Here is a 24,545-nt window from a genome sequence, read left to right as displayed (position 1 = left end):
TTCTGTGGGCATTAGCCTTCTGCTTTGTTTTTAGCCCCGCTCGGCATCCGCGTTTCCGATCACACCACTGGCGTCTGCTCCGTAGACGGCCCCCGCTGCTACTATACTCATATACTGACTATATTATACACCCCCACCCACCTCAACCGACGCACGTAAGGGGGGGGTGGGGGGGGGGGGGGGTTTGGTGCTAGCGGGGTGTATAATATAGCCTGAAAGAGTCATGGATGCATAGCATTCTGGGTAATTGTTATGTTGCGTTTATAATGTGTTACAGTGCGGATGTTCTCCAGAAATGTGGTTGTCATTCTTGTTTGGTGTGGGTTCACAGTGTGGTTCATGTTAGTAAGAGTGTTAAAATTGTTTATATCACAACCTTCAGTGTACTCTGTGTCACCCAGTATGCCTTGCAGTCGTATACGTGTATCTGCGGAAGCCACATACAACATCTTCCTGTACTGGCAAGCTTTCTGTACATGTTGTAGAAGGCGACAAAGGCAATGGCTTCATGACACGCCCTTATTACTTTTATATGGGTGACCACCAACAGATATTCGCGAGAATGATTGCGGCTCCCTTTATCTTCTTTAATTTGTGAAATGTGTCAAAATGGCTCTTTGAGTGGTAAAGGTTGCCGAACCCCTAATATATATATATGAAATATATATGAAATACTCGAGTTGGTGAATTATACTCGTCCCCTCTTAACCACGCCCCCAACCAAGCCTCCTCCCCACCCCCGACCACACACACCCCACCTCCCGAAATCGGAAGTCTCAAGGTTTGCAAGTATGCGATATTCAATGTATCATTGTTTATTTGTATAGCCCTAAATCACACGTGTCTCAAAGGGCTGCACAAGCCACAACGACATCCGCGGTACAGAGCCCACAGAAGGGCAAGGAAAAACCCACCCCAGTGTGACGTCGATGACAATGACTATGAGAAACCTTGGAGAGGACCGCATATGTGGGCAACCAATGTGTTTATAAAGGTGTCTAGTAACATGTTCTAAAAAGTTGAAATTCAACTCCTGGGGGAAAGTTCGTAAAAAACTGCACAAAGTCGGGTACCATTAACCGATTTTCGAAATTGCGAAAATGCTTAATTTGGCCTTAAGTAACTTGCTAGGGGTCAAACTAGGGGTTCTTCAATATTCTGAGTTCATTGCAAGTATTTATTTTTCACCAAACCACTCCCTGGTGGAAAAATGGCCACACCTCCTTTCCCAGGTCGTTCAACCCGACAATGCCCCCCACTCACACATACCATGCAGGGTATATGTAAAAAATAATAATAATAATAATAAAATTATAAAATAAAAAAGATAATAGTTTATTTTTTAATGTTTGACATGATGAATGGGCCAAATCAGTGTTTAGTGATGGTTGCTGTAGTTGATTGGTATTTCAATGTGAGGACGTTATGAGTTTAACATTAGCACCAAACATGCTGGATTCATTTGGATCCCTTTTCTTTGTTGAACATGGGTGGACACAATATACTGCTTTTAATGTCAGCTATGTAAGTATTATTGAAATCTTTTTCTATCAATTTGAAATGTTTCACTTCACTGCATTGATTATAAGGTTAGAACTAAATGTTGTCATTACTAGTATTAATAATTCCCTAAGCTCTATGTTTAACAATTCTGTTTTAATCTGCTTTTTTCTAAGAAAGAGTGTCCCTTTGATTTCTAAACTGATGTGTTTTGAGGGTACAGTAGTTGATTGCTCATTTTGTTGCACCTGCAGTTAAATTGATTAGTGATTTTTTGCACCTGTACTAGGGAAGTTTTTGTCACTGTCATTCTTTCAGTTGTTGTGCAGAGAAAAGCAGCTTTATATACAGCTAAAATCATCACATATGCTGCATTACTTTTCAGTGTGTAATCGTCCATTAGAAGTAAGTGTTGTTTCTTTCCTTCTTTATGTAATTTGTTTGAATTTTAGTTATAATTAGCCTATTAAGAATGTGTTTGATGTTTAATTGAAACTGTGAAATTAATGTTACTAAATATTATATCTTTATTTTCATTCTACTTTGCTTGCTTATGATTGGGCTATAATTGCAGTACTATGGAGGAAAATGTTACTCCAGCTCTGCTCAAGTGTTTCATATGTGAAGTCCTGGAAACGCCAGCTGAGAGGCTTATTCCAGTAACTCCTAAAGGCTTTTCTACTTTATTGAGACATGCAGAAGCAGTTGAAAATGTTACAATTTTGGAGCGTATGAAAGAGGATGAAAAAGAAGTTAGACTTAGGAACCACAAAAAGTGTAAAGATTATTTGTACAACAAGTTTGTCGAGGTCACCAAAAAGTCAGCTCAAGCATCAAAAGCAGAGAAAGAGTCAGCAAAGCTGCAGAGAAGACGCAGTTCATCAACTGTGACCAGTACTACAAGAAGGTAGGCAAGGTCACTATAGTGACGTTCGATCTTCCGATATGGCTGAAGGCTGTGGATATTATTAGGCAGGCCAATCTACCCATCATTCCGAGGTTGGGCGGGTTTCATCTGCTGAAGTCCTACCTTGGATCCATTGGTAACATCATGGAGGATTCTGGACTACTAGAGCTGATCCAGCTGATTTATCCGGGGAGTACCACAGCTAGCCACATCCTGGATGGAGGGTGTTTTGACAAAGCAATTCGTGCTCACCTCCTCATTAGTGCAGCCATGTATCAGCACATCATGAAACATGCCTTCACTGAGGAAGAGCTTGTTGGAATGAGGACCTTTATGGAGATGGTAGCTGATGGGAAGATGGGAGCCAGTCACACAGAGCCAGTGGTAGTACTGTTTGAGCAGAGATTTGAAGAAACCTTCAAAAAACTCGCCAAAGGGGAACGAACACCTGCACTCTGGGTGCAGTACCACCACATGGTAAATGTTATTAAGATGTTCATCCGAACTGAGCGGCTTGCAGACCACAATGGGCACCTGTCCTGCATTGCTACCTGGATGCTGGACATCTTTGCAGCTGCAGGCCATCATCAGTATGCCAAAGGTGCACGACTGTACTGTCAACTGATGAAGGAACTGGAAACTTTTCCTGGTTACAAAGAGACCATCGAACGTTTCACTGCCTATGGGAACCATGTTGTCCGGTATTCCAGCCACGATTGGTCTGGCACCTGGTGTGACATCTGCATTGAGCAGACGTTAATGAAGGCAGCCAAATCAGAAGGTGGACTGAGCAGAGGGAGGATGAGAAGCTGTGATGCTGGCCACAAGTGGTGGGTGATCACCCTCAGCCACTTCTCTAATATCAACAAGCATATGAAGGAAGGTGTAAACCAACATGCTCCACCCCACCGAGACCTTGGGAAAACCCAGATGAAGCGTGATGCAGACGCAGTTAAACTTGCCCTCCAGTAGTTCGAGGAGAACAACACGTTCGACCACGAACGCAACAAAGAGATGCTTGTATCTTTCTCTACGGGATTCACAAGCACAGGAGATGACGCAGTCAATGCTGAGAGAGCAGCGAAAGTAGGGAGAGAGATGCAGAAAAAGCTGGATGGACAGTCAGCAACATCAACCATTGAGGTGAAGTCAAAGGTGCAAGCCCTCTCATCTCTGAGAAAGATTCTTAAGATCAATAAAAAGAAGATAAACCTGGACTCACTCAAGTTGTTCAACAGACTAATCATTTTTGCCCAACGGGATATGACGGTTGAGACAAGCTTGGAGTATGAGCTGACTCCTGTCCCATTGTCTCTACATCTACCATGGACCAGGTAGTACTCTGGGTGAAGTTCGATGCAACATCTTCTCACGTAAGGCAGCGGCTGGGCTGATCAAACCGGAGACTCTACCTCCAACAGAGGGTGCAGCAGCACAGCATTCACTCCGTGCCTACCTACAGACTCGGGACTGGTTCCTTCTACAGAGCATGTCTCAGGACCCCAGTGACTATGGATGGACAATAGGTGTTCTTGGTTATGAGCCAGTTCCAACTCTAGACCCCATGGCTCCTGAAGAGCTACTCCAGTTCACAAGCTGCAATTGCTATGGAGATTGCAGCAGCCGGCGATGCAGCTGCAAAAAGAATAGTGTCAAGTGCATCTCAGCTTGTGGAGTTTGTCAAGGCATTACCTGCAAGAATGCTATTCATGATGATGGCATTTATGATGAACACTCAGAGGCAGACATTGACTAATAAAGCATTCCACAAGGGGGATCACTTTTTGCTCTGACTAATGTGAAACAAATTGTAATAAATGCAACTTTATGTAAATGCAAAAAATGGTGTGGCAATTGTTCCACTAAGGAATAGTTGTAGTGAAAAACAAATGCTATAAATGAACTCAGGATCATAAAAAAAACCCTAGTTTGACCCCTCACAAGTTACTTAAGGCCAAATTAAGCATTTTAAAATTTTCAAAAATCAGGTATTGGTACCCCGTCTTTGTGCAGTTTTTTATGAGGTTTACCCCAGGAGTTGAATTTCAACTTTTTAGGACATGTTATTAGACACCTTTAGAAACCCATTGGTGAAGAGATTTCTTGGTAACGATTTAGTTCCCAGATTTTCAGACGCTTCCCTTACTAAACATACTGTAGTTGCCGCGATTAGCAGAGCTCATACTCTCATCATTTCCACGAAATGCAAGCTGCTGTTTGGCGAGGAAGCAGGTCGCATTGATGATATCTTTTAAAATCTCTCGTTTCTCTTTTACCTTAGAATTGTGGACACTGATGTTGAGTCGCCGCTGTTCATCTAAAGCCAATTCTATCCTCGTCATCCCAAACGCTTTCAGGGCAATCTAGCTTTAAATGTGAGCGGCCGACCACTCATGTTTGGTGAGGCTTCTTTGCAAATTCTTTTAGGCCACAAAATCCCATTTTAGTCCACACAGTTCCACAGGTTGAAAAAAGAAGGCAAGGAAAGCAGAAAAGGCGGTTACTAGCAGAACATCCACAAAGCCAGTCTTTTCACGTATACCACTCCGTTTGGAAAGAGCGAGTAAATTTCCGTCCTGCTGATTGAAACAAACCATTCAGCTCCGGCGTTGGTCATCCTTTAGTAATTATCTCCTGCTTCGCTTGAAAGTCCACTTTAGAAAACTGTGTAAGTAAGGAAATGTAGTCATACATGTTCAAAGTAGGGGTGCACAAGTCGGAAAAAATAAGTCGCTGCGGCACTTACTCGCTGAGGCCACCGTAGGTCTGGGATCATGAGCGCCCCGACCCTATCGTGAGGCACGAGAACTGTTTGCCTCACCTCAGACTTTTTTCTCTGCTGTTTTGATGGCTCAACCAACACACAAAACATGTTACTTGCTGCAGCTTACGTCACCGTATGTCTCTGATCATGAGCGCCCCTATGGTGAGACTATGGTGAGACACAAGAACTGTTTGCCTCACCTCAGACTTTTTTCTCTGCCGTTTTGAACGCTCAGCAACACACCAGACAAGGACGCGCTCTGGCCGCACGGCAGACAGAGAAGTTTACGAGGGATTGCAAAAATTCAGCGATTTTGAAGAAAAAAATCATCCAAATTGGTGAAGCTAAATGACAATTAAAAACTAATTACAATTATTTAATCATGATATATTTTATTTCTTTGCATGATCACAGGTGAGGCACTACCTCCCCTGCCTCCCCTGACCGCACGTCACTGGTCCAGTCCATAGTGGATCCAATATCATAGCGAGAGTCCCGTCCATATCCGATATTCCGATATTGTCCAACTCCTAATTACCGATTCCAATATCAACAGATACCGATATATACAGTTCAGTTCAGTTCAGTTTCAGTTTATTTCGAACTTGCATAAGATAGAATGTAATGCATCACACATTTCCAGTTGTTTCATTACAGCACGTCCGAAAAGAAGCAGAGTTTATTTAATCCTACCCCTTTTCATACCATAGCAATTTAATCCAATGTCCTGGTTCTCTGTAACAGAACAGCGAACAAATAAACAATAAATAATATGCCTTAGTAAACAAACAAATATATATCTGTATGTGGAATTCAATTATGGAATGGATTAACCAAAAAAATCAAACAAAGCACTAATATGATTCAGTTTAAAAGACTGTTCAAACTACAAGTGTTATAATAAACATCTTCAACCCTTTTTTTTTTCTATTGAGACTAAAATGATCTGCGTGGAATTAACACATTATTGTGCCTAATTTTGTTGTGATGCCCCGCTGGATGCATTAAACAAAGTAACAAGGTTTTCCAAAAAAAGGAGAACAACTTCAACTCAAGTTATGGAAAAAAAAAGTGCTAACATGGCACTGCCATATTTATTATTAAAGTCACAAAGTGCATTATTTTTTTTTAACATGCCTCAAAACAGCAGCTTGGAATTTGGGACATGCTCTCCCTGAGATAATCCTGATACCTACTACGACTATGGGAAATACAGTACTTTGACTTTCACAAAGTGCATTATTTTTTTAACATTTTTTAAACATGCCTCAAAACAACAGCTACAAAAACAATGAAGCCACACAGCTTCAGTCCAGAGTATACTAGAGTAATAAAGTAAACAATACCAAAGTCCTCCTTTAGTAGACTGCCTGGCATACTGTATAACAGGAAATTATAAACTGGGCTCAATCTGCCCTGCTCTAACATATTTGTATGAGTAACACAAAAGTGCTGCAAGCTAGTGGTGAGCGCTTGAAGTGGCCTACCAGTCAGCCAGAGCTTCTGAAATGCTGCGTTGAGACAGGGCACCTCTGTTCACTGCAAGCTGCTTTCGGTGTTTGCTTTTCATCCATCTTCCGCTTGTATTCATCGTGTGTCTCCGTATGATTCTTGAAGAGGTGGGAGATCAAATTGCTCACATTAAAAGAAGACGTCTTGGTTCCTCCTCGCAAAACCAACTTTTTGCAGTCATTGCAAATTGCCAGTTTTTTTATACATCAGACACACTTTGAAATAATCCCAAACCATAGACATGGTGTCGTTAGTCAGTCACCGAGCGAGCTCACTAGTTAACCACGGCTACAGCACCGGCGACAACACACTCTTGTTGTTATACTGCGCTCGCGGCGGTTTGAGGAGGTCATCAAGCGTCGCCAGTAAACCTCTAATGCCGCAGTCGTGCTGCAACTCCTGTGTTGTGTGTGAGAAAGGGGAGAGGAGAGAGGGTAGGGGCTGCTGACTGGAAGAAGCAACTGCTCTGTACTGCTCCCTACGTCCGTGTTTTACCGTACAGCGGCGTATTAAAAAGTCATTACTTTTCAATTTATTTTTTCCAATTTACTTTTTGAAACCAATACCGAGAATTTCCGATATTACATTTTAAAGCATTTATTGGCATCTCTATTTATAATATTCAATATTTACATACAATCAAATAAATAATAATAATCAAAACAAGTACAGAAACAGTAAAAAAAAAAAAAAAAACAGTACAAAGCAGCACCAGGGGGTTGTTAACTTAATAAAGCAACTAAAGAAAAATGCAAAAGATATATACTGTAAGTGCAAAGCCATAGGCTCACAGAAATTCCGTAAATAATCCAAATTTGGAGCACAGTATCATAGTTTTCACAGCTTTTTGGTTGTTAGAGGTAGAACGCGTTTTAACGTCTTAAGGCCCAAGCTATTTGTTTACATGCTTTTTTTAAATTTCTCTTTGTTATTTTGGTTTATTAGACCCTGATTAGAATAAAAACTAAAAATCATATTTTGATGGATAGACAGACGGACGGACGGACGGACAGAAGGAAGGATGGAGGGAGGGATGGATGGATGGATGGATGGATAGATAGATAGATGGATAGATAGACAGACAGACAGACAGACAGACAGACAGATAGATAGATAGATAGTACTTTATTGATTCTTTCAGGAGAGTTCCTTCAGGAAAATTATAATTAAAATTGTATGAGATAGGCTCCAGCGCCCCTGAAGGGAATAAGCGGTAGAAAATGGATGAATGGGTGATGTACTTAGTCCATAAGTACACAAACGTGTACTTCATGTGTAGTGACAAGATATTTCTAATTTTTACACTTTTTTTTTCCAAATTCCATTGTATGTTATACTCTTCTGAAACCACCAGATGGCAGTATAAGTGTCCACATAAGCGGCCAAAAGACCCCAATTCAGCAGAGCAGGGGTCTCAAACTCAATATACCTGGGGGCCACTGGATGCAGAAACTGAGTGAGGCTGGGCCGCAAGAAAAGATTTCTTTAAAAATCTAACATGCACCTTTTAATGTATTCACCTTCTTTGAATGGTTTTCCCGCCCACGCAACATACTTGCCATCCCTCCCGATGTTTCCGGGAGACTCCTGAATTTCAGTGCTCCTCCCGAATTTGTGCCGATTTTCACCCTTCCAACAATATTAAAGGCGGGCCGTGATAGCACTACTTTTAACGTCCTCTACAACATGTCATTGCGTCCACCTTTCCATCACACAAACAACGTGTCGGCCCAGCCACATGTTGTATGAGGCTTCTGCAGATTTGTGTAAGTGACTGCAAGGCATACTTGATCAACAGCGATACAGGTCACACTGAGGGTGGCTGTATAAACAACTTTATCGCTGTTACAAATATAGGCCAAACTATGAACCCACATCAAACAAGAATGACAAACACATTTCAGGAGAACATCTGCACCGTAACACAACATAAACACAACAGAACAAATACCCAGAACACCTAGCAGCCCTAACTCTTCCAGGCTACAATATACACCACCTCAACCAACACAAGGGTGTGGGGGGGGGGGGGGGGGGTTGGTAGTAGCGGACGTGTATATTGTAGCCTGGAAGAGTCAGAGTTGCATGAACATTGTTGATTGGTTGAATAAAATCGTCAAAAATTCAAGAGAATGGTTGCCCTGAAATTCGGTAGCCTGAGGCAAATATTATGCTGTCAAGCGCCATTCATATAAAACTTGCAGGCCGCTCTAAAATTAAATGTTCATATCAAGGTGTGGGCCGCAAACTAACGTCTCGCGGGCCGCAATTGGGCCGCGTGTCTGAGACCCCTGCAGTAGAGTACACAATTTTGGAAATAAGAGCTAAAAGGTGCTGTCCACGCATGTGGCCACTAAGGCCTTTAGAGGTTTTTAAAAATAAATTTATCATTTTTTTTTAAATGCACAAACACAGGTCGGGTATTGAGAAACTTCCATTTATGAATATAAATATAAGCCAATAGTATAATGGGGTTGCAAAGGTAACCTGAGCCAGGTGTTCGTGCAGGATCTGGCCGGGTGACGTCAGAGTCAACTCGCTCATTAAATGGCAATAAAATCTTCAAACGTGTTTGCGTCATGTACAAAACGGTGTCTCTACGTGCAAGTTACGTCATCACCAATGTCATTGTTGGGCATGGTTCCCCTGTCATAATAAATACTGCACTGCACTCACGGCGTGTGATTGGACGCCCAGGCGATCACGTGATATCTACAAGCCCCGCCCCCTCTCGATGTAAAAGCACTTCCGCCAAGATGGTCGTCGGCGCCTTCCCCATCGCCAAGCTCCTCTACCTCGGAGTGAAGCAGATGAGCAAGCCCATAGCGAACCGGATAAAAGCAGGAGCCCGGAGCAGCGAGTTCTTCCGAAGCTACGTTTGTTTGCCGCCAGCACAGCGTGAGTTAGTTGCCCGGTTTAAGGCGGCCTGGTGACCGCTAGCTTTCGGTGTCGGACACCCGGACCCAAGTTAACGAGGTCCTTCAAGGACCAATAAGATTACACTTGTGAAAATGTATTGTCCAATAGGCGTCGAGTATTCCCTTGACTGTCCAATCGTGGACGAGCATGGGTGTAGGGGGGCGGGACTAGGATGTCTCTTTTGCTAATGTTAACCTCTCAGGGCGAGCCTTCGAACACTCCACAATGACTTGAATAGTGATTATAATATCCATAATTATACACATAATATCTCGTTTAAGCTATTAAAAAGCCGCATGTTGTAACATGGACGCCGATGTCATATTAGTTGTTATCTAACTAATAGCGTACAAGTAAACAGTCTTAAACTGGAACGTAATCGTTCATTAACTGATAAGTACGGTGGCCGACAGCGGCCAATGCACAGCAACGGTCAAAAGGCAGAAATGATCTAATCAGCCTAAAACACACAAACATCATGAAACTAATGGAACGTTTCAAATTAACATTGCTGCGATGAGATGAAGTACTCCTTTTGCAAATGCCAAAAATACATAAATTAATAGTCAATTAGTTTTTTCCCCTTGAAACCAACACAAACAAACCCATCTGTCATTTCATTATTGTGTTTTAGGTTGTAAAATAAATAAATAGATTTTTTTTTCTTCGTTTTAAACATATACTTGTCCAGAGTCTACACAGCCTTCCGCCAGAATGCAGCTGAGATAGGCTCCAGCGACCCCAAAAGTGACAAGCGGTAGTGAATGAATGGATGATGAAGATGGGGCAGCACGCAGGTACAGGGGTTAGTGCATGTGCCTCCCAATACGAAGGTCCTGAGAAGTCCTGAGTTCAAACCCGGGCTCAGGATCTTTCTGTGTGGAGTTTGCATGTCTCCCCGTGACTGCGTGGGTTCCCTCCGAGTACTTCGGCTTCCTCCCACCTCCAAAGACATGCACCTGGGGATAGGTTGATGGTCAACACTAAATTGGCCCTAGTGTGTGAATGTGAGTGTGAATGTTGTCTGTCTGTGTGTGTTGGCCCTGTGATGAGGTGGCGACTTGTCCAGGGTCCAGCAACCCCCGCGACCCCAAAAAGGGACACGCGGTAGAAAATGGATTGATGATGAAGATTATAACAAGCGTGCAAACAAAATGTTTGCATCTTCCTTTGATGCACCAGTTTTATCCGGATGGAGTTTTACGTGGACTCAACAAACCTAGAAGAAGACAGAGGACATGACTAAGATTTAGATTGAAGTTATCCAGGATCTCGTCTTTGTTTTCCGTGTCAATCAGAACAAACCTTGACTATTTTTTCACGTTTGTGTACGTTTGCGCGTGTGTGTGTGTGTGTGTGTGTGTGTGTGTGTGTGTGTGTGTGCACGACCTCCCGTTCCACTACGCGAAACTCAGTGTCAAAATACACAAAATAAAGAAATTTGACTAACGCTAGCATACAAGTTGAAACATTTCAAAGGAGCAGCGACTTTAGTGACACACTTTACTTTTACTATGTGCTCACCAGTAATACGGCCCTGAATGCGGACTTGCAGGCACTAACAGGAGTCTATATTGGTCCCGAATGAGAGAAATAAAACACACCCACTAATTTATTTGGAATGAGGCATTTTTATATCTAAATATAAGAATGTTTCAAATTTTTGTTAAAATGTTATAATCAAAATTAATGGTGTTCTAAATTATTGACTTAAGGCAAATATTCCACTTTGAAATTTTTTTGGGGGGTGGGAATATTGCATATTTTTTGTTTTTGCCATTAACAAAAACAAAGTTTTCCATGACAAAAACACCAAGAAATAAAAAAGAAAAACATTGAAAAATAATACAAATTTGTTATTGAATTTTAGTGAGATTTTTTTTTTTTAGTTACAATTCAATAATTAATCAAAATTATGGGTTTTATGAATTATTGACGAATTTGAGGCACTAATTGATCAATCAAATATTCCACTTTGAAATATTTATGGGCCAAAACATTGCATATTTTTTGTTTTTGCCTTAAAAAACAAAAATAGCGTGGAATAAAAAAAAAACATTAAATAATACGTGTGACGTCACGGACTGTTAGGAAGTATGAGCGCTGCACACACACACAACTATAAGTCGTCTGCTGTAACGGCATAATTACACAGTATTTTGGAAATCTGTGTTGCTGAATCTTTTTCAATTGGTTCAATTAATATTGGAGAAGTCAAGGTAGAAAGATGGAGTTGGGAAGTTTTAGCCTTTAGCCACACAAACACACGGTGATTCCTTGTTTAAAATTCCCAGAAGTGAAACTTTACTATGGATCACAGCGAACATGGATCCCGACCGAATGTAAACCAGCAGGTTTCGGTGAGAAAATTGTGGTAAAAATTCGCTTCTTACTGGAGATCAGCTGAGCTTGTACTGCCCATAAAGCTGCCGTCGACTTCCCTGAGACACTGGCGTCAAGACACCCGTGGACATACACCTCTGACTATCAGGTACTGTTAAACTCACTAAAACACTAGCAACACAATAGAAAGATAAGGGATTTCCCAGAATGATCCTAGTAAAAACATCGGAATCCGTCCCAATGCAATCACGTTTTTTTTTTCCTTTTTTTTTTTTCCTCTAGTCCATCGCTATCAATATCCTCAAACAAGAATCTTTCTTCCTCGCTCAAATTAATGGGGAAGTTGTCGTTTTCTTGGTCCGAATAGCACTTTTTGTTGGAGGCTTCCATTAAAAAACAATGTGAGGATGTGATGAGCCATCAACATGTGACGTCATCGTCTGCGACTTCCGGTAAATGCAGGGCTTTTCTGTTAGCACCAAAAGTTGCGAACTTTATCGTCGATGTTCTCTACTAAATCCTTTCAGCAAAAATATGGCAAAATCGCAAAATGATCAAGTATGACACATAGAATGGACCTGCTATCCCCGTTTAAATAAGAAAATCTCATTTCAGTAGGCCTTTAAGACTGAAGCAATCGACCCTGTCAGGTTTGAAGTAACGTGACACAGGTCTTTCAAAACAGCATAAAAAAGCAGCTTACTGGGCTCCCTCCCATCAATTGATCAAATATTCCACTTATAAATATTTTTTAGGAAAATATAGCATATTTTTTGTTTTTGCCATTAAAAAAACAGGGTGTTTATCAAAGAGGACAGAAGACAAAAAATGTTTTTAACTTTTTATTGACGGATCTGAAGATGATCTAGAGATTTAGACGTTAAAAAAAGTTTATTCATGACTTTATTTCTCAACAAGACATGTTCCTGATGCCAAAGTTGAGGGGAGCCCAAAAAGATTTTAAAATATCAATATATTGTGTTGGTATTGAAAATGAAAAATCTCAAAATGGCCCCCGCCTACTCTGATTTTTCAGCGTGCCGCCCTCAGTGAAGACAGTCAGGACCCTCTGTGGTAGTGTTGTTGTAGCGCATAACCATGTGTATGTCCTCATTTCAGTTTACCACTGGATCGAGATGAGAACAAAGATGCGTATCATGGGCTTCCGGGGGTCCACCATAAAGCCGCTGAACGAGGAGGCGGCGGCGGAGCTGGGGGCGGAGCTGCTGGGAGAGACGGTGGTCTTCCTAGTGGGCGGCGGGTGCATGGTGCTGGAGTACAGCAGGCAGGCGGCCAACTCGCGCCGCAAGGAAGAGGAGCTCAGCGAGACCCTCAGTGGCCTCCAGACTCAAATAGCAGAGCTGACCTTCACCACAGAGACGCTGAGCGCTCAGCTGCGAGAAGTCAACAGGCAACTGCTCTCTTTCCCCACACCCACTAAAAAGTGATCTGGACACCTTCTCGCCACACTTAAAGCCTGATGTGATGGCGGCCACTCCGCTCACGGAATATTCTGTTTTCTTGTGGAGGGAAGATGGCTGCGTTTTGTAATCAAGTCACATGTGGAGCGACCACGTAGAACTGCTGTGATGTTCATGGTGTGTTCAGGGTCTCCATGTTGTTGAGGGTCTCCATGTTGCATGCTCACTACAAGATGGACTCTGTAACGCCTTCCAAAGTAATATATTTGATAACAGCGTTAACCTGAGGGGGCTTCATTTGTCTTTGAAGTTCAATGTTGTCCAATCTTTGATGTTCAATAATGTCCAATTATTGATGTTCAGTAATATCCAATTATTGACATTCAATGTTGTCCAATCATTGATGTTCAATATTGTCCAATCATTGACGTTCAATAGTGTCCAATCTTTGATGTTCAATATTGTCCAATCTTTGATGTTCAATATTGTCCAATCATTGATGTTCAATATTGTCCAATAATTAATATTACATTTTCCAATCATTGATGTTCAATATTGTCCAATCGTTAATGTTCAATGTTGTCCAATCGTTGATGTTTAATTTTGTCCAATCATTGATGTTCAATATTGTCCAATCATTGACGTTCAATATTGTTTAATCATTGACGTTCAATATTGTCTAATCATTGACGTTCAATGTTTTCCAATATCGGTATGAATTTCAGTCAAAATCACTGTTAACACCATGAAGGTTTAAGTGATCAATGAAAGATTATAGGTAATAGTGTAAGCTTTAATAAATGAAATCAAATATTTTTGAATACATAGTTTTTATTGTTTGATGCCTAAAAATGTTGACACAAAACTTATCAATTAGTTGTTTTTTTAATTGACCAAAAGATCACACAAACGATACAAAAGTCAACATCTTTATATTAACAAAACGTGTTAAAGTAAGAGATAATACAAATAGAATACAATAAAATGTATGTATGAATATCCATACATCTTCTTTTGCTTATCCAAAGTGCGGTCGCAGAGGCAACAGCCTAAGCAGAGGAGCCCAGACTTGTTCCCAGGCCAGCCGGGAGACTTAAAGTACTCTGGCTTCCTCCCACATCCAAAGACATGCACCTGGGGATAGGTTGATTGGCAACACTAAATTGGCCCTAGTGTGTGAATGTGAGTGTGAATGTTGTCTGTCTATCTGCGTTGGCCCTATGATGAGGTGGCGACTTGTCCAGGGTGTACACCGCCTTCCGCCCGATTGTAGCTGAGATAGGGGGGCGCTGGTGCCTATCTCAGCTACAATCAGGCGGAAGGCGGCGTACACCCTGGACAAGTCGCCACCTCATCGCAGGGCCAACAGAAAGACAACATCCACATTATATGTGTATGTATATGTGTATATATATATATATATATATATATATATAATTATGTATATAATATATATGTGTATATAATATGTATGTGTATAAATAATATATATATATCCATCCATGCATTATATTTATATATGTCTATGCATTTTATACCGCTTATTTCCTTTGGGGTCGCGGGGGGCGGTGGTGCCTATCTCAGCTACAATCGGGCGGAAGGTGGCGTACACCTTGGACAAGTCGCCACCTCATCGCAGGGCCAACACAGATAACAGACAACATCCACACTATATATATATATATATATATATATGTGTATAATATACATATATATGTATATCTATGTGTATATAATATATATGTATATAATATATGTATATATATATATATACAAAGGGAATAAGGTGGCGACTTGTCCAGGGTTTACACCGCCTTCCGCCCGATTGTAGCTGAGATAGGCGCCAGCGCCCCCCGTGACCCCAAAGGGAATAAGCGGTAGAAAATGGATGGATGGATGGGAATAAGCGGTAGGAAATGGATGGATGGATGGAAATGTAGATATATATATACATATGTGTGTGTGTGTGTATGTATATATATATATATATATATGTATATATATATATATATATATATTCGTGTGTGTGTATATATGTGTATATATGTACGTATTTATATATATCTTTTTGTATATATATATATGTATATATAAGTATGTATATATATACATACGTGTATATATATATATGTATATATATATAATATATATGCATGTATATGTGTATATATATAGGTACACTTCAACTGTGAGAGACAGAATGTGAAAAAAAAATCATCCAGGAATTCGCATTGTAGGAATTTTAAATTTATTTGTAAATTATGGTGGAAAATAGGTATATGGTCACTTAAAGCGAGGAAGATCTCTGGCCCTCACAGACCTGTAACTCCTTCTTAAGAAGCTCTTCTGTCCTCCACTCGTTACCTTTATTAAAGGAACCTGTTTGAACTCGTTATCTGCATAAAAGACACCTGTCCAGGGCCTCAAACAGTCATACTCCAAACTCCACTATGGCCAAGACCAAAGAGCTGTCGAACGACACCAGGAAAAGAATTGTAGACCTGCACTAGACTGGGAAAAGTGAATCCAAAATAGGCAAGCAGCTTGGTGTGAAAAAAATCAACCGTGGGAGCAATTATCAGAAAATGGAAGACATACAAGACCACTGATAATCTCCCTCGAGCTGGGACTCCTCGCAAGATCTCATCCCGTGGGTTCAAAATGATCATGAGAACGGTGAGCAAAAATCCCAGAACCACAATGGGGGACCTGGTGAATGACCTGCAGAGAGCTGGAACCAAAGTAACAAACGTTACCATCGGTAACACACTACGCCGACAGGGAATCAAATCCTGCAGTGCCAGACATGTCTCCCTGCTTAAACCAGTGCATGTACAGGCCCGTCTGAGGTTTGCCAGAGAGCACATGGATGATACAGCAGAGGTTTGGGAGAATGTCATGTGGTCAGATGAAACCAAAATAGAACTTTTGGGTATAAACTGTTTGGAGGAAGAAGAATACTGAGTTGCATCCCAAAAACACCATACCTACTGTGAAGAATGGTGGTGGAAACATCATGCTTTGGGGCTGTTTTTCAACTAAGGGGACAGGACGACTGATCCGTGTTAAGGAAAGAATGAATGGGGCCATGTATCGTGAGATTTTGAGCCGAAACCTCCTTCCATCAGTGAGAGCTTTGAAGATGAAACGTGGCTGGGTCTTCCAGCATGACAATGATCCCAACCACACCGCCCGGGCAACAAAGGAGCGGCTCCGTAAGAAACATTTGAAAGTCCTGGAGTGGCCTAGCCAGTCTCCAGACCTCAACCCCATAGAAAATCTGTGGAGAGAGTTGAAAGTCCGTGTTGCTCGGCGACAGCCCCAAAACATCACTGCTCTCGGGAAGATCTGCATAGAGGAATGGGCCAAAATACCAGCTACTGTGTGCGCAAAACTGGTAAAGACCTATAGTAATCGTTTGACCTCTGTTATTGCCAACAAAGGTTATATTACAAAGTATTGACTTAAATTATTGTTAATAACCAAATACTTATTTTCCACCATAATTTACAAATAAATTATTTAAAATTCCTAATATGTGAATTCCTGGATGTTTTTCTTCACATTATACTGTCTATATATATATATATATATATGTAAGTATATACACATATATATAAATGATAAATGGGTTGTACTTGTATAGCGCTTTTCTACTTTCAAGGTACTCAAAGCGCTTTGACACTAATTCCACATTTACCCATTCACACACACATTTACACACTGATGGAGGGAGCTGCCATGCAAGGCGCTAACTAGCACCCATCAGGAGCAAGGGTGAAGTGTCTTGCTCAGGACACAACGGAGTTGGTACTAGGTGGGGATTGAACCAGGGACCCTCGGGTTGCACACAGCCACTCCCCCACTGCGCCACGCCGTCCATATATACATATGTATACATATACACATATATATATATATATGTGTATATACTTATATGTACCTGTTATATATATATATATATATATATATATATATATATGTATATATATATATATACATGTATGTTTGTATATATATATACACATACATATTAGATTAGATTAGATAGTACTTTATTTATTCCGTCAGGAGAGTTCCTTCAGGAAAATTACAATTTTCAGCACAATCCCATTCAAGATCAGACAAACATTACAGGGAGACAGAACAGGATCGCTGACGGGTCTGCCGGCTTCCAGCGCACCTTACAAAAAAAACATGAGATACAGGTAAACAAGGGGGGAGAAAAAAATAGAAGATTAAAATAAAATAAAAAAATCGGTCTTAGCCTGGGCCCTGGAGAGGGGGTGCAGACTGAGGCCAAGGGGAAAAAAACAACAACTCATAGCCATAGTACACATCCCTCTTCCATGTGTGTAAGAGGGAAACATCAAAGAACACAGAGGACATTAAAGACTTTAAAGCAGCAGATACAACCAGACACTTCTACATACAGCTATGAATAAAAAGTAAAAGAAACATATCCACTGTGGTGGCCTCTGCGGTGTTCCACGCCATCGTCCGCTGGGGTGGAGGGAGCATGGCCAGAGACAGAAGCAGACCCAACAAAGCAACCAAGACAGCCGACTCCACTCTCGGCCAGTGTCCAGTCCGCATGGATGAGCGATGATCCGTCCAAGGTGACTGAGGTGTCCGACACCTGCTCACACAGCCAAGACACCGCGAAGCCTCTCCGTCCTAGCGCTATATATATACATGTATCTATTTTTATTATTAATAGTAAGCTATAGTAGATGAGTGGTGCCCAAAGTGCGTCCTTGGGGTCATTTCTTAACAGTTAAAATGTAAGAAAAAAAGAGCAATCAAATCAGTATTTATTGAGAAAAAGATTAAAATGTCATACTAATGATTAATAATGGTATATGTAAGTCCCTCTATAACTCTTAGTTGACACAAAGTTTCGTCTTAAAAGGCCTACTGAAATTAGATTTTCTTATTTAAACGTGTCATACTTGATCATTTCCCGATATTGTCATATTTTTGCTGAAAGGATTTAGTAGAGAACATCCACGATAAAATTCGCAACTTTTGGTCGTTAATAGAAAAACCCTGCCTTTACTGGAAGTCGCAGACGATGACGTCACATGATGACGGCTCCTCACATATTCACATTGTTTTTAATGGGAGCCTCCAACAAAAAGAGCTATTTGGACCGAGAAAACGACAATTTCCCCATTAATTTGAGCGAGGATGAAAGATTTGTGTTTGAGTATATTGATAACGACGGAATAGAAAAAAAATTAATAAACGCGATTGCATTGGGACGGATTCCGGACTTTTTTAGACACATTTACTAGGATAATTCTGGGAAATCCTTTATCTTTCTATTGTGTTGCTAGTGTTTTAGTGAGTTTAACAGTACCTGATAGTCGGAAGTGTACGTCCACGGGTGTTTTGACGCCCAGTGTCTTAGGGAAGTCGACGGCAGCTGTACGGACGGCACAAGCTCAGCTGATATCCGGTAAGAGGCGACTTTTTAACCACAATTTTCTCACCGAAACCTCCTGGTTGACATTCGGTAAGGATCCATGTCCGCTTGACCGCGCTCTGATCCATAGTAAACTTTCACCTCCGGGAATTTTAAACAAGGAATCACCGTGTGTTTGTGTGGCTAAAGGCTAAAGCTTCCCAACTCCATCTTTCTACTGTGACTTCTCCAATATTAATTGAACAAATTGCAAAAGATTCCAAAGTTGACCAATAAGAAATATAATACTTCTTACCATTAATGCATTTAGCTGTGTGTGTGCGCAGCGCTCATACTTCCTAAAAACCCGTGACGTCTTGCGTACACGTCATCATTACACAACGTTTCGAAGACGAAACTCCCGGGAAATTTAAAATTGTAATTTAGTAAACTAAAAAGACCGTATTGGCATGTGTCGCAATGTTAATATTTCATCATTGATATATAAACTATCAGACTGCGTGGTGGGTAGTAGTGGGTTTCAGTAGGCCTTTAAATATGTGTAATATCTTTTTGGAACATTTATTCCAGAAAAATGTGGAAAGCGAGCTCATGCGACATACTCCTGTGCAATAGGTGGCAGCGTGTCACTTTCCAAGTTACCCGCCAGCAAAAGTCAGAGAAGAAGAAAGACTTCCGGCGTGAAGGTCGCTGGCGGCAGGGGGCAGTAGTCGCTGTTCCATCTTTGCCCGCGAGACTCGCTGAGAAGAGAAGGTAGGCCCCGACTTTCAATTGTTTGCACTATTCGCAGAATAAACTTCTTATTGCGCACGCAAACAGTGCGACAAAGCAAGACTCGTCGGCAGTAAACAATGCATGTGTGCTAGAACGCTGAACTACTGTATTATACTTGCAATGTTCGCTAGCTAAGCCCTAAACAGGGCTAAGCTAGCTCGGCAAGTAGACGTGTGGATAACTTCACTCCCGTAATATCTTGCTCAAATAATGACACTTTTTTTGTTTCATAGCCGTTTTATGTACACTTTTCGTGGAGGTTTATAAGTGCGTCGCACACGCGTGTTTGATTTTATTGGACATGCTAGCTAAATTAGCCACTTAGCTTAGCGCCGCCGTGGGCGCGCAGAGACTTTGAGCGGAAAAAAAAATCAATAAATAAACGCAAACTTTCCCCCGTTTTTCTCGCTTACTCCCTGCAGCAAATTGCGCCGAAACGCTCGATCACAAGAACCGCCATGAGTTTGGACGTGAAGAAACTGAAAGTGAACGAGCTGAAGGATGAGCTCCAGCGGCGCGGCCTGGACACCAGAGGCCTCAAAGCGGACCTGGTGGAGCGGCTGAAGACGGCCATGGAGGAGGAGGAAGCCCTGGCGGACACCTCGGAACAAGGCGAGCACGGCGACGAGGGCGCCGAGTACATGGATGACGACGGCGGGGATGAAGCACTGGAGGATGGCGACGAAGCGCAAGAGCAACCAGGTAAACGCAACATTTAACACTTTATTTTTTTCCACCCCTCAAAGTTATCACTAGAGTGGCCGACATCTCCAAAATCTAACCGACTGTTTTTAACTCACTTAAACACTGCCAGATAAAAACAACAACAAAAAAAATGCTGCAATTTTATATATATAAAAAAAAAATCCCAGAAGTTCACAGAACAAAGTGGAAGTTAGCCGGGGCGCCAGACCCGAGGGATACGTTTTGTCTTGTCGCAAAAGATTCAGCAACACAGATGTCCAAAAAACTGTATAATTACGCCGTTAAAGCAGACGACATTTAGCTCTGTGTGTGCGCAGCACTCATACTTCCTAAAAACCCCTTGACGTCTTGCGTACACGTCATCATTACATGACGTTTAGAAGACAAAACTCCCGTGAAATTCAAAATTGTAATTTAGTAAACTAAAAAGGCCGTATTGGCATGTGTTGCAATGTTAATATTTCATCATTGATGTATAAACTATCAGACTGCGTGGTGGGTAGTAGTGGGTTTCAGTAGGCCTTTAACACTTTTTTTTTTCCACCCCTCAAAGTTATCACTACAGTGGCCGACAGCTCCAAAATGTAACTGACTGTTTTTTTACTCACTCAAACACTGCCAGATAAAAACAAAACGATAAAATGCTGCAATTTTATAAATAAAAAAAAATCCCAGAAGTTCACAGTTAGCCTGGGCGCCAGACCAGAGGGATACGTTTTGTCTTGTCGCAAAAGATTCAGCAACACAGATGTCCAAAAAACTGTATAATTACGCCGTTAAAGCAGACGACATTTAGCTGTGTGTGTGTGCAGCGCGCGTACTTCCTAAAAACCTGTGACGTCTTGCGTACACATCATTACACAACGTTTCGAAGACAAAACTCCCGGGAAATTTAAAATTGTAATTTAGTAAACTAAAAGGCCGTTTTGGCATGTGTTGCAATGTTAATATTTCATCATTGCTATATAAACTATCAGACTGCGTGGTGGGGAGTAGTGGGTTTCAGTAGGCCTTTAACACTTTTTTTCCCCCACCCCTCAGTTATCTATACAGTGGCCGACAGCTCCAAAATCTAACCGACTGTTTTTAACTCACTCAAACACTGCCAGATAAAAACAAAAGGAAAAGAAAATGTTGCAATTTTATAAAAAAAAAAAAAATCCCAGAAGTTCACAGAACAAAGTGGAAGTTAGCCGGGGCGCTAGACCCGAGGGATACATTTTGTCTTTTCTCAAAAGGGATACGTTTTGTCTTGTCGCAAAAGATTCAGCAACACAGATGTCCAAAAAACTGTATAATTACACCGTTAAAGCAGACGACATTTAGCTGTGTGTGTACGCAGCGCTCATACTTCCTAAAAATCCCTTGACGTCTTGCGTACACGTCATCATTACACGACGTTTCGAAGACGAAACTCCCGGGAAATTTAAAATTGTAATTTAGTAAACTAAAAAGGCCGTATTGGCATGTGTTTCAATGTTAATATTTCATCATTGATATATAAACTGTCAGACTGCGTGGTGGGTAGTAGTGGGTTTCAGTAGGCCTTTAACACTTTTTTTTTTCCACCCCTCAGTTATCTTTACAGTGGCCGACAGCTCCAAAATCTAACCGACTGTTTTTAACTCACTTAAATACTGCCGCATAAAAACAAAACGAAAAGAAAATGCTGCAATTTTATAAATAAATAAAAAATCCCAGAAGTTCACAGAACAAAGCGGAAGTTAGCCGGGGTGCCAGACCCTAGGGATACGTCTTGTCTTGTCTCATAGTATTGTTAGTGTACAGGAGTTTTTCTTGTTTTTGTTTATAGAGTATTGTTCTTGTATTATATTGTTTATGTTAAATGTGGAATAACGGAGAGAGGTTGGGGTATTATTAGGGTTGAGTATCGATTGGAACCGGGACTAACTTTCCGATTCTTCCGGAATCGTTCAAAAGTTTAAATTTCGTTTCCTAGTTTCGATACCCAGTCCGTTGACCCAGAAGAAGAAGGCGCTGAACACCAACGAAGAAGCGCCCACCGCCGGAAGTGTTAGCATAGTCGAGCCTATGTTGCCGAGCGAGTCAGTCAGGCATGGATAGCGGGCGTTGACGGTCGAAAGTGTGGCTTTATTTTACTAAATAAAATGAAATATCAGCGAAATGTAACACGTGCGACAGGACTTTTTCGTGCTTAGGTGGGTGCACGTCGAACATGATGAAGCACCTCCGAGTTCATGGAGTACAAATAAATGCGTGTCCCGTCTTCGACAGGAGACACTATCTGTCCAGAACGCTCACGCGTCCTGCCTGAGAAGGCGGATATGGTCATTTTCCTAAACAACAACTGTCTCTGATTTTATACTGTACCTGCTGCTAATCTGGACTGGGTTTTGCAAGTTGTTTCTTATTGTTTATTTGCTTTTCTGCACCAGGTTAGCCCCTCAGTGGGAGCACGGTAACATGTTTAAGTACCTAAAGCATCATACACTTGTGTGTGTAAATGTGTTTTCGTGAGGTTTTCAAAAATAATATTTATATTCAAGTTCATAGATTTGATATTTATATTCTAATTGAAAACAGCTCTGTGAGGAATTTATAGTAAAGTTCATAAAAAGTTAATAGAATTAAAATTTATGGAGAATGTCAGAGTATTTCATTCAGAAAGACTGTAGGTTAGCTAGCTCATTTAAAATATCCTAAACTATTTTTTGACCCTGCCTTTTCTTTTTTTTTTTTTTTAAGAAAGAATCGGAATCGAGAATAGTCAGGAATTGGAATCGAAACAAAGAATCGGAATCGTTCAAATTCAAACGATACCCAACCTTAGCTATTATAAGCATCTGCTTCATCCAACCCCTTTTCAAGCCTTGCATAAATATCTCTGCCAAAATGTAAAAAACATGTGTTTAATTGTACTGTGCAGGTTTAAAATAAATGTTTCAATTCATATTCATCTTCACGTAATTGAGCGGAATAGATAGATCAGTGGTTCTCAAATGGGGGTACGCGTACCCCTGGGGGTACTTGAAGGTATGCCAAGGGGTACGTGAGATTTTTTTAAATTTTCTAAAAAATAGCAACAATTCAAAAAACCTTTATAAGTATATTTATTGATTAAATGATAAATGGGTTGTACTTGTGTAGCGCTTTTCTACCTTCAAGGTACTCAAAGCGCTTTGACACTACTTCCACATTTACCCATTCACACACTGATGGGGGGAGCTGCCATGCAAGGCGCTAACCAGCACCCATCAGGAGCAAGGGTGAAGTGTCTTGCTCAGTAGACAACGGACGTGACGAGGTTGGTACTAGGTGGGATTGAACCAGGGACCCTCGGGTTGCGCACGGCCACTGCGCCATGCCGTACTTAAAGAAAATATTTATGTAAGTTCATAAACTGTGGAAAAAAAATACAACAATGCAATATTCAGTGTTGACAGCTAGATTTTTTTGTGGACATGTTCCATAAATATTGATGTTAAAGATTTCTTTTTTTTGTGCATAAATGTTTAGAATTAAGTTCATGAATCCAGATAGATCTCTATTAGGGATGTCCCGATCCAGGTTTTTGCACTTCCGATCCGATGCCGATACTGTTTTTGCACTTCCGATCCGGTACCGGCCGATACTGACCTATCCGAGCATGTATTTAAGTTTAAAGTTATTTAGCCTACTTAGTTGTCAGATTCATGCTGAAAAGGATTTTAGTACTTTTGATAACAACTAGCCAGCTGAATTAGGTGAGTTTGAATAATACACAATAGTTGGTATTCAAGGATAAACACAAAATATCAAAAATTATACATGACCAACAGAAATGGCATCATTAAACAGTAAAAAAGTGAACAGGATAAAGTGCAAATAATGCTGTAAACATTATTTTAAAAAAGCAAAACACACAAACAACCTGAGTGGGATAAAATGTCTATAACTCAGCATCAATACTTGCTCTTGAACAAGTGTAAACTTAAAAAATATATATATATATATATATATATCTACACACTCCTTTCAATTGTTTTCCCCAGTCAGGGGGGGGCAAACAATTGAAGTCCAAACATAATGGGGAGATTCTAACAAAGACGAGCACTTCAAGATGCTCAGGTGTCAGCCTGCTCCTGTGTTCATCTATGATGAATGCTAAAAAGCCTCTCACTCGCAAGAGTCATTAAAATGTCTTACAACTTTACCACCACGCTTGACTTTATTGTGGCATGTTTTACACTCCACCTCTTCATCTTTTTCGCTTTGTAGGGTAAAATAATCCCACACAGCTGACATTTTAAC

The 24,545-nt window shown here is 41.0% G+C and overlaps 2 protein-coding genes across 3 annotated transcripts in view; both read left to right on the top strand.

Annotated features, from left to right (window-relative positions):
* Positions 1-9,376: 9,376 nt before the first annotated feature.
* Positions 9,377-14,187, top strand: opa3 (outer mitochondrial membrane lipid metabolism regulator OPA3). Its single transcript, XM_061877913.1, has 2 exons — positions 9,377-9,581; positions 13,065-14,187. Exons 1-2 carry the CDS (start codon positions 9,440-9,442, stop codon positions 13,391-13,393), a joined length of 471 nt encoding a protein of 156 aa, XP_061733897.1. The 5' UTR covers positions 9,377-9,439; the 3' UTR covers positions 13,394-14,187.
* A 5,221-nt stretch (positions 14,188-19,408) lies between these two features.
* Positions 19,409-24,545, top strand: part of hnrnpul1 (heterogeneous nuclear ribonucleoprotein U-like 1) — a 41,348-nt gene continuing 36,211 nt past the window's right edge. For both annotated transcript variants that reach the window (XM_061877912.1, XM_061877911.1), the window contains exons 1-2: positions 19,409-19,547; positions 19,991-20,270. In XM_061877912.1, coding sequence (XP_061733896.1) covers positions 20,027-20,270 — 244 coding nt within the window. In that variant the 5' untranslated portion in view covers positions 19,409-19,547; positions 19,991-20,026. The remainder of the gene's footprint in view (positions 19,548-19,990; positions 20,271-24,545) is intronic.

This window comes from Nerophis ophidion, linkage group LG18 (assembly GCF_033978795.1).
Source record: "Nerophis ophidion isolate RoL-2023_Sa linkage group LG18, RoL_Noph_v1.0, whole genome shotgun sequence".
Classification (NCBI taxonomy): Eukaryota; Metazoa; Chordata; class Actinopteri; order Syngnathiformes; family Syngnathidae; genus Nerophis; species Nerophis ophidion.
Note: the sequence above shows the minus strand (reverse complement) of the source record. Positions and strands in the feature narration are given on the sequence as shown.

Excerpts from the sequence above, each read along its gene's own strand:
- opa3 (XM_061877913.1), top strand. The coding sequence starts at position 9,440 with ATGGTCGTCGGCGCCTTCCCCATCGCCAAGCTCCTCTACCTCGGAGTG. Across the intron at positions 9,582-13,064 it reads TTGTTTGCCGCCAGCACAGC|TTTACCACTGGATCGAGATG; the intron begins GTGAGTTAGTTG and ends TCCTCATTTCAG.